Source organism: Micrasema longulum, unplaced genomic scaffold, assembly GCF_059751315.1.
Source record: "Micrasema longulum isolate JH-2025_06_02 unplaced genomic scaffold, ASM5975131v1 h1tg001435l, whole genome shotgun sequence".
In the NCBI taxonomy this organism is placed as follows: Eukaryota; Metazoa; Arthropoda; class Insecta; order Trichoptera; family Brachycentridae; genus Micrasema; species Micrasema longulum.
In genome coordinates this window covers 19,722-36,111 of record NW_028278621.1, presented here as the reverse complement: position 1 = coordinate 36,111, position 16,390 = coordinate 19,722, and the positions used below count along the sequence as shown (strand labels likewise).

The following is a 16,390-nucleotide window of genomic DNA, read 5'->3' as shown; positions in this document are numbered from 1 at the left end:
TAAGCGTCATTTAATGAAAAAAACACATGTAACTAAAAAGGTTCTGCCTAAACACAGGAAACTTCTAGCTAGTCGGAACCTGCAACAAAGAACCTCAGTACAATATAAAACAGCGAAATAAATAAATTCACATTACATTTATTTATTTAAACACTTTACAGACACATACAGTTTATAAACGCACAAGGTCGGGCATATTGATATTGCCTAAGATTATTTTTAAAATAATAATTTTAAAAAAGTATTAGGTACCTACGCATTTGATAATATACGAGTACTCGTATAATATGTTTCACCATAAAACGAAACGTTAGAAAACGATAAAAACGAGTAGAGTTAAACGAATTTCAAATAAAAATTTACCGCAAAGTTGAGCTCCTTTGAGGTAATACTTTGTGAAAATAGCTGTGGGCAAGATTTATATAATAATTATAGCAGTATTATAAACATAGAAACTTAATGAAAAAACTTTCAGTTTTATGGAAAGGAATTCAACGGCGGCTGCTATCTAACCGTAGCAATAATAAAATAGTATCGTCGAAAGAAAGGTGATATTTCATATAATATGTAGGAAACAAGCGAGCGGACGAAGTAAACTAGTGAACTGACGCTATGGCGGTGTATATGAGTTTTTCATTAGCTCTGAGGGTAGTCCATTCTCCATTATCTACTACTGCGAAAAACGACTTCTTCAAATTACCTAATGTGATCATAAAACATGTATGTGCATAATATAAACATTACGAAAATCTTATGTCTAGAGAAGCATCGATCGATATGTATGTACATATTGTTTTTTTTTATAAAAAATTTAATCAGTTCAAAATAAATTTTCTAAAATGCAAACATTAAAAAAAAAAAGAAACATCAACAAATAACAACAGGAATGATGAATACCTTAAATAGGGGAATATGGAAGTCTAGGCATTTACAGGGCTTATGACCTGTCATTGGCTGGTTTAAGTGGCCACTTTACACACTGTGTAACATTCACCATTTCGCCTTTGAACACCCAGATTTCTTCAATTCTTTCATTTGTTAATTTAAGTCATAAGTAGTGTAAATGCCTAGACTTCCATATTCCCTTATTTAAGGTTTTCTCCATCCCTGTAGATCTTAATGACTCCCGAGGGGGTGAAATCCAGTCTTTTGTCTACGAACATTTAGACAAACTCAAATATTGTAATTAAAAAACATATTCTTAAATAAACTCTATGCGCATTGCGCATACTCTATAGCATTTCAGTACGAAGTAAAAAAAATATCCATCGTACGTTCGCCAAGAGGAAGTTCAGTGATTTTTTTATTGGTTAATCGACTATTAAACAAAGCCAAATTTTTCCTATTTTTTTTCTATCCTAAGTTTTGAAAATCTGAAATAAATCCGCGTGTGACGTCGGAGGTTCTCTTCCACTTATTCTCGATCAGTTCTGTCCATTGGTCCATTCGAAACAAGCAAACCGGAAATCTCCGATAACTCTCTCATCATTGGTTGATTAATATGAGGCGTCGTTCGAAGTGACGTCGTTTAAAGTAGTTCGTTTTTATCAACAGGTTTTTTTAAATTTTTGTCGTACATTTTTAGGAAACTTTGCTGTACAATTAAGTGCTCTAATTTTTACCGCGCGCAAGAAAAAAAATTGTATCCAATTTCTTACGTACTCCTTCCTACATTATTTGCCAAAAAGAAAAATATATGGAACAGAGGTGAACATATTTTCCGCGTATATATTATTCAAATCATTCGCTTATTCGTCTGTTTGTATGATCGTTTGTTTTGTTTAGTTTGTCTTACTACGTTCTTCTTCCTTTCCGAAGCGAGATCTGGAGCGTGCGGCTGCCGTCTCAATTTGGAACTAACACTGTATTCCTCTACCGTCATACTGGGAAATTAGAAAAATGTGATTGTACTGACCACGTGTATTTGATTGATCACAAATTGACAATACTGCAGTGAGAGGTCCAATGAAAGCTTTAAAAGTTTCCATGTTTTGTTATTTTCGCGGTTTGATTGTAAAGAAATATAAAATTTTCGCTAAAATTAGTTTGAAAAAATTGATAGTGAATATGCAAAACTGAAAAAAGACACAGCCTTCTCGAGTTTAATGGTGAACATAGGCTTCCTCCATAGATCTCTGCATCCACCACATTCTGACACCCACCTTATGTCATTGACCACCTCGCCTTAGCTGCTTTTAGTCCACATTCCAAGACTTTTTAAGTCCACCTGGAGTCTGTGGTTCAGGCTATATGACCAACCCAGCTCCATTTCTGATTGACGATCCTGTGGACCATTCGTTCTTATCCATGTATTAGTAAAGTTATTCGTTATCTTAATGAAACACCTAGAATTATCATTTTCATAGCCATTTGTGTCACTGATAAAATGTAAAAAAAAAAAAAACTGTATGATTTCCATATTTTTGTGTTTTACCAGACTACAGCCTTATAAAGTGATGAAGAATAAGCTAGTCTAGTACGTAAACGTTGAGTCAATACACTCGTTAGTATGATTACGCCAAATGAAGCGAGATTTCATTCACGATTTCTTCCGTTGTAATGTATTCAAACACAAAAATAAAAATTGAGAGTTGTTGATTTGATTTGTGACGCTGATCGACCGTTTCCTATAAATGTGAGGTCAAACGTGAAACTTTTCGCTGAAAAATTATTTGCATAGCAAGAGGATATATCATATATTCGCAAAGCGAGCTTGTTTACCTTATAGTCAAATGAACGATTTACTAATGCGTAATTTCAAATTTCTCAAAACGCCTCAAGGACCTACAGTGAATTTGCCAAGACGCAAAATAAGATACCTATCAAAGTTGCGAATTTCAAATGTCGCGTGATTTACATCGTGTTTATAGATTAATTAGAATATTCTTGGTTCGCCGTTGTTATTATTTGTTCTCTGAACATCTAAGGTGTTCTCGAATACTCGTGTTCTTAGGCTTTTTTATATCTCATTAGTGAGAAGCAGACTTGATCTCTGATCTGGGCTGGAGTTGAAGTACTCTGCTACGCTAGAGATGGTTTAGAAGAATTTTTTTTAGGTATTTTTACTTAAGGGAGTACGGATATTATCCGTGGTTGTGCCCGTCAGACTTCATACTGCGAATGCTTGGCTACAGTAGTTCGGAGAAAAGAAGAAAGGCATATTTGCTTATGTATTATTCCAATTGATCCGTGGAATTACGATTAAATTAGAAATAGGGGGCTTAAGCTGTTAAGCATTTAATGAAAGAACGTTCAGAGAGGACAGCTTCATTTTACTCTAATTACTTGGTATTATTATTTTACAATTTTTTTCACATTCAAATTGCACCTTGAATATATTTTCGTAATGAACATAAACGTATTCAATAAATAAATGGAATTAAAAAAAAAATTAGTCTCTATAGGCGAAGTTTCGAGTTTAATAATGTGTTCGGCAAAAGTAAACTACGTCTCATTTTTTAAGATCAATTCTGAACTTTCTCAAACATAAAAACAGCATAAAACATTATTATTGTTGAGGAAATAAACAAATCATGGGAATACGTAACATAACTGCAAATTTAATGTGATCAAATTGCTAATTTTATTTTTTTATGTTCCATTGTTTTGATGGGCAGCGAATGTAAAGTTAGCGAAATGTTGATAGACGAGTAAGAACTAAACGAGAGACAAAGAAGCGGACTTGTGAAACCTGAACGATTTCTCAAAAATCTAAGTTCAGTAAAAACTGAATCAATACACTGCACTGATTGCAACAGCAACAACAAACCGTCACGCCATTTCCTCGTAGGGATAGGCAGAGAGGATAGAACGCCATATCACTCTGTCTTGGCGTACATAAAAACGAAAAAAGAGCTGACAGATTTAGGTGTGATATGGATGAAAAACTCTTATTTGATTCCCATATTCAGGCGTCTATAAATAAGGCTTACAGAAATCTGGGCTTTATTATACTATACGCACCACTTAACCATTCAAAACAACCGCATCCCTCAAAATCTTATATAATGCATACGTTTGCAGCCATCTTGAGTTTGCATCTGTTGTTTGGAATCCTCGATATACAATTTATATATCACAACTAGATAGAATACAGAATAGATTCCTTAAACTTCTGGATCGTAAGTCTCTTACACATTTTGACTCGTATGAAGACTCTTCTTCCTTTCATAGTTTAACTTCCGTTACTAAACGTAGAAGCATTTCTGATCAGTCTTTCTTCTTCAAAATTTTAAACAATTTTATCGATAGTCCATATCTCTTGGAGCGTATTTCAATCAATTGTCCCGTAAAGTCAACACAAGTTATTTTTTTTTATAATTCATTGCCCCAAAAAAAATATGTTCAAAACTCGTTTATTTATCGTAGCTGCTCCAAATTTAATTTACTGCGTCCCTATTTAGATATTTTTAATACAAAATTTTGTGACTTAAAAAAAAAAACTTTTTGAAACACTGTTAAATGAAACATTTGTCAGTGTGTAATAAGTTTATGTTCCTTTAATTATGCTTATTTTATTATGATATCAAAATTTTGAATTGTTCAACCATATTCTAAAAATCCCTCTCCTCCACTCTATTTCCTTATCCCTTAACCTTCTTACGAGCTCTTTTTTTTCATGTCTTATTTAATGTACTATTTTTCTCTTTACTGTGTAACATGTTCTCTCATTATAATTGTGAAAAACTTTAACTGGATGTATGTACTTTTTTTTATATTTTATATATTAACTGTTGTTTTTCCTTAATAAATAAAAAAAAATTATCTAAATACCTCGTTCCCTCTATATTCATACAAATCATGTATGCGGGCCGTTTATGCCGACTTTCACATGTCCATCCTCAAGTATTTGTTAGATCATAATAATAAAAATACGTATATAGTTTTATTTCACTTTTATTTATAATTTTTTTACCAGTGACCGGATTTCGTCGTGACCGACATCGTCAAACTGGTCAGACCAGTCTGACGATGTCGGTCACGACGAAACCCGGTCACTGGTAAAACATTTATAAAAAAATTATAAATAAAAGTGGTTAAAACTATATAGGTATTTTTATTATTATAATTAAAATGCAGTTCCACCAAGAAATGTCAGTATAAAAACTCAATATATTTGTTAGATTTTGTCATGACATGTCTGTCCCGGTCTTTCTCGATTTCTGCATCCATCAACATTCGCATAGTCAATCTTTTAGCAGTTTTTTCGCTGTCCATTCGCTCTACATGTCCAGACCAACGCGTGACCTCTTCTTGATTTTTTCGCTAATGCTTATACTTATCTTAGCCTTACATAATGAATGGATCTCGACTTTTGTGCAGATATCGTACATAGTTTAACCACACATTCGCCCGAGAGATCGCATTTCGATAGCAATCAGCCTACACCCTATTGCGATAAGTTATAAAGTTTTTTAAACCAAATATTTTTATTGTTTATGAGAGTTTTGAGCATGTCCAAATGTAAGTAGACAGGCTGGATTTCATTAAGACGTTTCATACAGGTTCCAGCTTTTATTGCACAAAAGTTAACGGATGGAAGATTTGATGAAATGTGGATGTTTGAACATAAGTAGAATGGTGAATGTTACACAGCAGCCACTTAAACTAACCAAAGTAAGATCATAAGCCCTGTAAATGCGTAGAATTCCATATTTCCTTATCAAAAACGTTTTCCCTCTCTGTTGCAATAAATTTAGATACTAATAAAGATATTCGCCACAATCCCATTCATTACGAACTGTTTTCGTAAGAAACGTTTGGCACAATTCGAAAAATATTTTTGAATATCGCTAACTCGAGTGTTTCGCGAAAACAACATTAAAAATTATTTATTTCACAAGAGATGAATTTATTGGAATTGAGAGTACATACGTTATAGTATCAAATGTTGAATTCTCTCATCCGGAGATACAAAACATCGCGTAGTTCTCAGAAATGTGAATAAATGGGATTATTTGAAAAGACGTTTCTGTCAAATGAATATTTAATCTAACATCTATTTTCAATCAAACATACTAAGAATTACATATATACAAATTTTCTGGAAAACAGTTATGTTTTTTTACTTTAACAGTTGATTTTTATTTATTGTAAACAACGATTTCATATTATAATGAAGCTGATTATTTGAGCAAAATAAAATAAAAGGTTAAATATACCTTGACAAAGAAGCTTGTTTAGCTTTGAAACCAGTAGGTGAAAAAAAAATAGTGATTAAAAACAAAGTGGTTTTATTTATTTAATAATAAACTTTATCTTTGAAGCACTAACTTTATGGTTATTCATTATAATAAAATAAGTTTAAAAAAAAAAAACAGCTTTGTTTTTTAAAAAAAAAAAAAAAACTCATTTTTTATGTTTTCTACTGACAGGTTTTAATGTTTTGCATAGGTTCGATGTAATATTCAGTAAACAGTTAAAATAAAATATTATATAATTCATAAGTTAATTATACCTTTATAAAGAAGCTTCTAAACCAGTAGTAGAAAAAAAAATGGTTTTAAAAAAAACATATTCTAATGTTAATGATAATATTTTTGAGATCTTTTGCAAAGTGTCTGAGTCTTTTGTTTAGTTTTGTCTGGAAGTTTATTGTACAATTTCAGTACCTGGTTTATTACTCTCGTCTGTCCTTGTCTCGTTTTAGAATGTTATATATATAATATTTTTCTCATGGAGTTGTTTTTTTATTATCGTTAAATAAAATAAAAATTTCCCACGCATTTTTTTGTTGTTGTTGTGACATCTTGTTCTCTTAATTAGGAAAAAAACGGACACAACTTATGTTAACACCAACAAAAGAGAGAGCTTTATTCAATCGATTGAACGTGAACAGGTGAAGGCGAATCGAAAAGGTTCATTTTCGTTTACTTGACATTCGATTTTGAAGGCTTGAAACCAAAAATATCGACCCTGTTTAGGTCAAATGCACTGGATGAGCGTTTTTGACTTGACGTCTACTCTCAATCTTTAAATGAGGAAGTTCGGTGTTTTTTTATTTTTAAAAATTTGTTTATAGACTTTCAAACAAACCAATTTATTTTTTCAGTGGTTTCGTCATTTTGAAATGACTTAACAGGGAGAGTTCGGCTGATTGGCGAGTTGGCTTTCCGGAAACCGGAAATCTAACATAACACTCCATCGTCGGTTGATTCGGAAGAACTTGTGACGTAGTTCATTTTTATGTATTTCTTCATACATTTACGAAATATTTTCGCAATCGCCTATCACATTTGAGGTCCTAGGTTCAATTCCTGGCAGGGTGAAAGTAAACTATTGGTGTTAAACGTGGTTAAACACTGCAATATTTCAATGTTCCTAGACGTAAGACTGACCACTTTACCTTCCATGTAACAAAAAGTATCTAAATACCCTGCAGTTTGAGTGCCAATGTAGCGCCCTATGCACCAGTAGGTGCAGATAGGGATGATGAAGGAAAAGAAACAAAAAATATTAAGATATTTTTTCGTGTGATATTTAAATGAATTTTTTTTAAAGGAATAACCCGCTAAGCTTCTATTTTAGAGGCTTGTCAGCAGTTGGGAAAGAGGGGAAATGGAAGGAGGTAATGAAAAATTCACCACAACACCCAGACCAATTGAGAAAAAAATCTTTCATGGATTTTTTCTTGCAACTGGCGGGAATCAAACTAGCGACGCCAGTTTCACAGTCGGTCGTCTAACCAACTGCGCCTGTCTAAACGTAAATTTATTATTTTATGTATTCATTCATTCAAATATATGTATCTATATTACAAAAAAAAAACGTATCCCTAACTCTATGAGGCCAAGAGCACTTTCTTGAGTTGGGATACAACATAATGGAAAATGGAAGCATGCATATTATTAAAGAGTACTAAAAATAAAAAATATTACATAGACATAAATTTTAATAAACATTTGGACAACGCGTTTAAATAGTGTGTAAATCGACGCAATGTCCCGCAGCAGTCTCCTGCAACGGTCTCTTCCCTTAGACGAAATCCAAACTTGTACACTTCTTCTGAAAATGGCTTTCGTTTTGGAGAACTTAATATTTTCATCCAAAACATTAAACACTCTCGGGCCACGAGAGAGAAATTTATTTGAGCAAAAGTCGTACGTGTTTTGTTGTAGGGTGTTATTTATTCGGGAACTTTCAACAATCAGAAATAAAAAAATATTTTTATGAGAAATTGATCCCGCTTGAAGACATACAATACGTAGTTAATAATTTGATTATTATTTTATAATTATATTTATGTGAATTTGCGAAATAGAACACAGATGTACACAAATAACGCCCTCTTAGAAATGAGCCAACACTTCGGGCGAAAAGCTTGGAAAACATTTACTTCTCCAGGCGACGCGATAATAAACAAAAGAAAAATATTGTATTCCAAGGCGTAATAAAGCCGTGACCTATTTAAAAACATTACCATACATTATTTTAAGCAAGCGCCGATGCGTACATTTCGCCGCGATCTTAGAACGACGACGGATGTGCGAAAAATTCGACATTGACTTTCGTTTATCCTTTGAATTTTGAAAAGTTAATGTAAAGGCTTTATATCCAAGATTGAAAAAATATAAACTTAACTAACCCAAGCATCAAATGATGTACTTTGGTGCTTATCGCTTTTTAAACTGATCTCATGGAAAGTTGAAAAAAATCCACATGCGTCGTTGTTTTACGATCATAACGATTTATATACAATACACTTTAAATATGTATTTTCAGGAAAGTTAGAAAAGGCGGCAAAGAACAGAGCTTCACAATACTACTGCCATCTATGGTCGTGAAATGAAAGTATTTTCACGCTGCCATCTGTGAAGGGAACGAGGAAACTTTTAAAAAGAAAATGTAATTTAATGGCGGGTGATTTTAAATTAATTGATAATGACCATACATGTATTTAAAAATAATTATTAGTACTTTACGTGAATTTTTTTTCTTAACGTAATAGTACCATGAACAAGAGATGTACAAAATTAAACATTTAAAGTGATGCTTCGATGTCCTTCAACTTTCCCACATCAGAATTGTTTCGATTTATGAAGGCACTGAATATAAGACATTTTTTTTAAAAGGGCTATTGACACATTTCTGGTCATGCGGTTACAAGAGGAGATCCCAGAAGAATGTTCGTATGAGGTTTTCCTGTAATTTGAATTATTTAATATCAAAAACAAGTACGACTTCCGCCCAGAGAATTATATATTTTGTGGCCCCGAGAGTGTTCAATGTTCTGGATGAAAATATTAGGTTCTCAGAGGAACATTAGGAAGTGTAAATGCTTGAATTTTGTCTAAGCGAAAAGACCGCTGCAGAAGACTGCTGCAAGTCATTGCATAGATTTATATACTATTAAGTTTGTTGTACATAAGTTTATTGAAATTTATGTTTATGCATTTTTTTTTATATTTGGTATTCTTTGATAATATGCATGTTTCCACTTTCCATTATGTTGTATCCTAACTCAACACAGGGCTCTTGGCCTCATAGAGTAAGGGATATGTTATTTAAAAAAAAATATATATTACATACTAGCAGACCCGACAGACGTTGTCCTGCCCGAACGTTGGCTTGCCTGCTATCATCTTGGAAAAATATTTTTCATCTAGGTATTTGTTTGTGATCAAATTCCAAAACTAAAAATTGTTGATATTCAAAAAATATTGAATTAAAGTAGGTACTTGTTTATGGTTGAATTCCAAAAGATAATTTTTTTTTTTTTCCAAATATGGCATTCTTTTTGCAAACGTCAAACTCCGGTCGTCTCACCGACAAAGTGGTGTACTTATGTAAGAATACGATTTTTAAAAATGTATTGAATTTAATATTATTTTAGTGTTACCAAAAATCCAATAAAAAGAAATAAATGGGTAGAAATTATAAGGAAAGAATCTGATTGAGATCCACAAAAAACAAATGCTGTTTGTAAACATTAAAAAACAATCATTTTTTATACACAAATAACAACATCTTTCCATTTTTCTGCAAATGCATTCTCCTCGAATGCAACCCACCCTGGTAAATCGATGAATAAAAGATTTATGCTCCTAACTATTCGATTAAATATTTTAATATCTACGAACACGCACAGCACAAAGATCTGTATTTTTCTGAAAACCGCACGTAAATCGGTTAAGGCGTTTAGGGGGAGTACGGTGCCATCACACGTACGGAGGAATTATATATATAAAGATATATCTTTGTATGAGTAAATAAATAAAAAGTGAATAAAAAAATTACAAAGAGATTAATTTTCATAAGCTACGACCTGGTTTTGAATTAGAATAAGTTTATAGTAAATATATATTAATAAATAATGTATCAGTAGGATATAAACAACAATCGTCATTTGGCTATAACAGGACAACATGACATTTCTTTATTCATCGTAATTGACATTGAATAGCTAAGTGGGTCAGCAAAAATAAAATGGTTTCGATTTTGTTTGAACCACCTCATTTACCAATAAGAGTATTTTATTTAATAGAATTCAGTCCACATACGCAACTCTTGACATAAGACTAAACATCCTATATTTTAGAACAGTAACAAAAAAATATTTATTTGAAAGATATATTTATGAACTATACATTGTTTCACGAAAACAAAACAAAGATAAAATTGTTAAGTAATAATGAGGAAGTTCCGTGGTTATTTTAAACATCTAAATTTGTTAATAGACTATTAAACAAAGCCAAAAACCATATTTTATAATTTTTTTGTATCGTATTATCATCTATGATATTTTAATGTTTGGATTATTTTCTTTTTTTTTTTGAAATTACTCCGCGCGTGATGTCTCCAGTTCTCTTCGCTTCTTATCGGTCAGTTCTGCTGATTGGTCCGTAGACAGTAGGTAAATCGGAAATCGTCCGCAACTCTTCTATCATTGGTTGATTTATATGAACTAGTGACATAGTTCAAAGTAGTTCTTCCTTATTGAATTTTTTTTTTAACATTTTCAAGAAACTTTAATTTTACTATTATTTAATGCTCTAATTTTTACTAAAAAAACATTAAGAAAATGCATAAGAAAAGATTTTTTTTATCCAATTTCCTGTAGGGCTGAAGCTTTTCATTATGGCAGTTTTCAGTGTTGTTAGTTGCATGAGTAAAAATAAAAACATATAATAATTATTTGTTCATTTAACAATAAATTGTGGTCAGTATTACATAACGGGTTATGTAATGTAGACTGTAAAGATCACGCAGAATAACATTATGAGTGAAAACGTAATGAATCGGAAAGAGACAGCTTATGATATAGAAAAAATATGCAGAAAACTGTGAAAGGTTATCAGTATATCCCTGGCATTGTAAAATAGCTGGTTATTTATGGATTAATATATGTATAAATCTCCTACCTTAAGAAGCATCAGGATCTTCTGGGACAGGTCATAATCAAAGTTGGAATATTTGGACTCCGACATATCGTAGATGAACACCAATCCCGCTCTCTGGGTCTCTATCGATTGGAGGGCCACATCTAGTTGGTACACTACTCCCTAAGAAAAATATTTTGAGCATTAACATATAAAGATCCCTTGGAGAAATTTCATATAATAGTTTTTTAGTCGTCTTCCGTAAATTATTATACAGAGGCCGATCAGGGTCAGGACAGGATTTGTTACACAAGATCTGAGTCGTTTGGTATTAATATTAAGACAAAATATAGCTTATGACCAATTTAAACAGAATATTCCAACTAACTGAAATCTGAAATTAAATCCGTTTCCAAATCGAATTCAAATTTTAAAAATTGTCAATTTTTTGTTTACACTTTATCCTACTAAATAGATATAGATAGTGGTAGAGGTGGAAAAGGAGAAAGGTAACTATTAAGAACAGACAATAGTAATTTTAATTCTCATCATGGGGCAAGTGCCTCCGGCCGCAGCAGCGGGAGTGACGATAAATACTAATAAAAACACAACAGAAAAAAAAATGCGCTGATTATCAGAGAAATACAGAGGTTCTACTGTACTTGGGTTTTCGATACTTTGAATTGCCTATACATATTTAAAGCAGCTAGGAATTTTCCGGTTAAAAATAAAATTTCAATACAGTTAAAATTGCAATGAAATTAAATTATCAATGATTTTTGAGGCTTTCTATTTTATTGATTGATTTGGTGTTTATTTTGTAGAACTCCATTTTTAAACATATAATATTAGAAATCAAACACTAATTTGAGTCTACTGAACACTTTATTTTATTTTAACAAATATAAAAAATATAAAAACAAAAATTTCGTGACAATTGTTTCGCCTTGTTAGGGCATTTTCAAACGAATGTCGTTTTTTTTGTCACGACACAATTGTCACGAAATTTTTGTTTATATTTTTTTTATATTTGTTAAAATAAAATAAAGTGTTCAGTAGACTGAAATCAGTTTTTGATTTTTAATATTATAAGTTCTTTATATTTTATGATGAAAAGAGAGTTTTAATCATTACGAGAATTTTACAAACGTTCTGAAATGACTAAAAAATTGTTGTTCCTATTGTCACATAAATATTTTTATACCAAGTAATTTGACATCTTTCACAAATGTAGACAAAATTTATCATCTATCATTATTTTTTTATTAGAATGTCATTGACCCAAGGACACATTTTACATACATATAGCATGTGGGTGTACTTTTTATAGTAAGTACATATTGTTGTGAGAGGTGATTCATTCCTACAAAGTAATACATTTTTTATAATATTTAAAACACCCACATTATGTTGGAAAAAAAAATTGTGACCATGAGATCTTTCAATGGTCAGTACTGAGTAAACTAAATAAAATCTTTATTTGACATGATACAGTGAACATTGACCGATTAGATAAACGAAAATTCATTCATGGCATATGTCAATACTTCAATTAATAATAACAATAATAATTGTATACTTTATATGGACAGTCAAGGATCGCATTTGTTCTCTGTTATTTATGCATGGATGTCAATCGGGTTGTGGTCCCGTGGCTAGAGTTGCAGACTCGCGGATCAGAGGTCCGAGGTTAAAACCCCACTCTATCACAACTGGATTCCAATTTTCTAATGGTGAGTTATTTACAACTCGTTGAAAATACCCCTAAAAAATTTATATTAGCGTAAATCATAAGAATGCAAATATTAAAAAAAAAAATATTAAGTCTTAAAAAAGTAATGATGTAATAACTTATATTTACATATAAGTTAATAATTTAAAAATACTTGGTACACTTACACTTATTTTTTTGACCAATTAGCGATTTCACCCTCTAAAGGGCATCTTCAGACTGGTCTTTAAGTGGAAGTGTAGCAAGTATTTGTAAATTAATAACTTATATGTAAATATAAGTTATTACATCATAACAATGGAATTCCATCAAGAATTGTCAATAAATAATTTAATTCTAAAAAAAGTGTTCTGCTTACAGTCAAGAGGTAAACATTGGACTACCATTTCAGGAATCAAATTAAAATATAACTGGGGGGCCTTCGTAGTGCAATGGCTAAGACATTCGACTCATGCACGTAAAGTTCCGGGTTCGATTCCGGGAAAGAACATAAAAATAGGAATGTGATTATCTCAAGTCAAGGTGTTCTGCCTTGTAATTTCCATAGTAATTGATTGGGCTTCCTGGCCAATTGTTAAGTTTAAAAAAATTTAAAAGATCATACCTGTAATGTGGTTTGATGGGTTGAGTTCTGTGGGTTATGAAGGTACGCAGTAAAAACTGCTATAGCGGCTCCCATCGAATCTCTGCTAGGCTAAAAGAGAAAAAAATGGCTGTACATTTAATGTAATAATCATTCATAATATTTTAAACTATTCTGAAATTCCTCGGGGACGTGAAGCACGGAAAGGATTATCTTGCCTAAATGTAGCAAATTAATGATCAGTTATGATTATGATATACCATTAATGATTTATTGCAGTGCCCAGTGCACGACCAGGTGAGGATACGATAAAAAAAATGTTAATAGCTTTTTTCACTACATTGGACCACATTTCAGCATCAATATATCGGGTTGTGGTCCAGTGGCTAGTGTTACGGACTCACGGATCAGAGGTCCGAGGTTCGAACCCCACTCCACCCCACCTTGATTTTCATTTTCTAATAGTGAGTTATTTACAACTCGTTGAAAATGGCGGGAAAAATTTAAATATTTGGGTAAATTATAAGAACGCTAATATTTATTTTTTCTTTAAAAAAAAACAAAAATCATCCGGGCTGAATAAATCATTTTTATAATGTTTGAGTTATTTTGCGTTCAGGCGCAGAATAAACAGTTCTATGTGTGGGTTCTTAGAAAAAAAATCTCAAAAAGGCTATCTATTGAAGATAAGTTTGCCTCCTAGTGTAGCGGTTGGAGCATTCAACACCGAGCAAAAAAAAACATCATTATATCTCAGTAAGCCAAAATCATTAGTAAAATTGAATAATCAAATTTCGAATAATATCATATCAGTCCGTTATTGAACGTCGCAATGCGATCTGAAGCATCAGCAAATGCGCTATTGGAGTATGACATAATTACCCAGAAAAAGGCTATCAGTACGGTTCGTTTATGTAAGACATGTTTCTGGAAAATGTAAAATTTTTATGAAGTAAATAGAGTAAATAATACAAAATTCTGTTTTGCCATGCTTGTTACAATATAATGAATAGTGAATCCATTGTTAACAGAATGATTCATTAGAAATAATAATGGTTGTGCTTAATTTTGTGTAAAGTGATGCAATGTGCTGAAGGTTACATTTGTTATAAATTTGCATAATTTTCCATGCAGTTACAGTTTCATTCATTCTGTTGATATGTTTTGTTATTTTATTTCGAAAGAATAAACTGGACATTTTACTATTGTAGTTACTAAACTTTCTAATTTGAAACCAATTGTCTTTCTATAATTTTTATTATTTTACCATAAACATAAAAAATTAAAAATAATGACACTCTAAAATGAAACATTTGTCTATGTGTAATTAATTTATGTACCTTTTATGTCACCAAATCAAATGCAATTCTACACTCTTACTTTCATTTTTCATCCTCTACCACTCCTCATCATTTTCCATCCTTTTCCTTGACACTATCTCCTTGTTTTGTCCCTTTTCCTTTTATTTTAATTTATATCATAAACACAGTTACAACTTCTTATCATTTTATGTTGTTTAAACCGTCTTTTTGTTTTATTAAAATTAGTGAATACATATAATTGGATGGCAGGCCTGACTATACATTTGAAATAAATCATCGAGATACACTAAGTGTTTATGCACCATCGGATGCGGATAGAGATATTATAATAATTAGTTATTTTTTTTATTAAAAATAATAATTATAATTTAATCTAACTGTACCTACCTAATATTTGATTTTTTGGAACACTTTGCTACGTATTACTCTGTATGGATCCGCCAGCGAAAGGATTTTTAAGTCCGAGAAACAAAAAACTTTTTTTATTTTTTTTTTATTATTTCATTACTATTGTAATATTTTATTTATTTTTTACGTGTGGAATAATGCGGAGCGGCTATTTCAATGTACGCTTTTTTTCTTATTTTTTTTGACATTGTATTTAGTAATGTATAGAAAACTATAATTGGCCTATAATTTTGGTTTATTTGTAAATATTTTTTTTTTGTTGTAATGGCTGTTGTTTTCTTTTACTAAATAAAATGAATAAATCAAAGTAAGTAGTAAAATAAAATGTGATGATTTCAACTCACGAGTATGGTAAACTTGCCGGTGGCCAGCTCCGCGCGCAGCGGCTCGACGCGCGCGTCCAGCCCGCTGAGCCCCTCGCGCGCGCGCGTGTCCGCGTGCTGGCGCAGCAGCGCGAGCGCGCGCGCCACGTCCCACTTGCGCGCCAGCAGGAAGCGCACGGCCACCGCGCGGTCCGCCTCGCCCTCGTCCGGCGCGCCGCCGCCCCCGTCGCGCGCGGCCTCTGCGCGCCGCGCGTTGGCTATCTCTATGAAGCGGAGGGTGGCCTGGAATAGGAGGAAATATTACATTTTAGAGCGAGAGTTGAGCTGGGCTTTCTGTAGTCAAATAAATCGGGACGGACAACGAGGAAGACGAGGATAGGGATAGCGTTTTCGCACGCTTTTCCTGTCCTTCATTTTTATTGAAACCACTTGTAAAATAATGTTTTTAAAATACCTAATAAATAACTATATATCATATTATTTAGAATAACAGATGTACAGGTTAAATGATTATAAATATATATATTTTATTTTTCTTTTCATTTCTTATTCTTTAAATTTAAATATATTTTGTTTATATTTACTTTATTTTTATTACTGTATTTAAATAAATGTATTTACAACTTCAAAGTGCCTAGCATTTCTTAATTGTTAATTTGATTTTTTTTATACCGATAATGTACTTAATTAATAGCTTACACCAC

At 32.1% G+C, this 16,390-nt stretch overlaps 1 protein-coding gene across 1 annotated transcript in view; it reads right to left on the bottom strand.

Moving 5' to 3' along the window:
• The window catches only part of LOC148275383 (tyrosine-protein phosphatase non-receptor type 9-like), a gene marked incomplete at its 5' end in the record, with an annotated part of 128,166 nt that extends 112,198 nt beyond the window's left edge, over positions 1–15,968 (bottom strand). Inside the window, 3 exons of the mRNA XM_088235778.1 lie at positions 11,361–11,501; positions 13,655–13,744; positions 15,708–15,968. Of these exons, the coding sequence (XP_088091904.1) occupies positions 11,361–11,501; positions 13,655–13,744; positions 15,708–15,968 (492 nt within the window). The remainder of the gene's footprint in view (positions 1–11,360; positions 11,502–13,654; positions 13,745–15,707) is intronic.
• Positions 15,969–16,390: the final 422 nt, after the last annotated feature.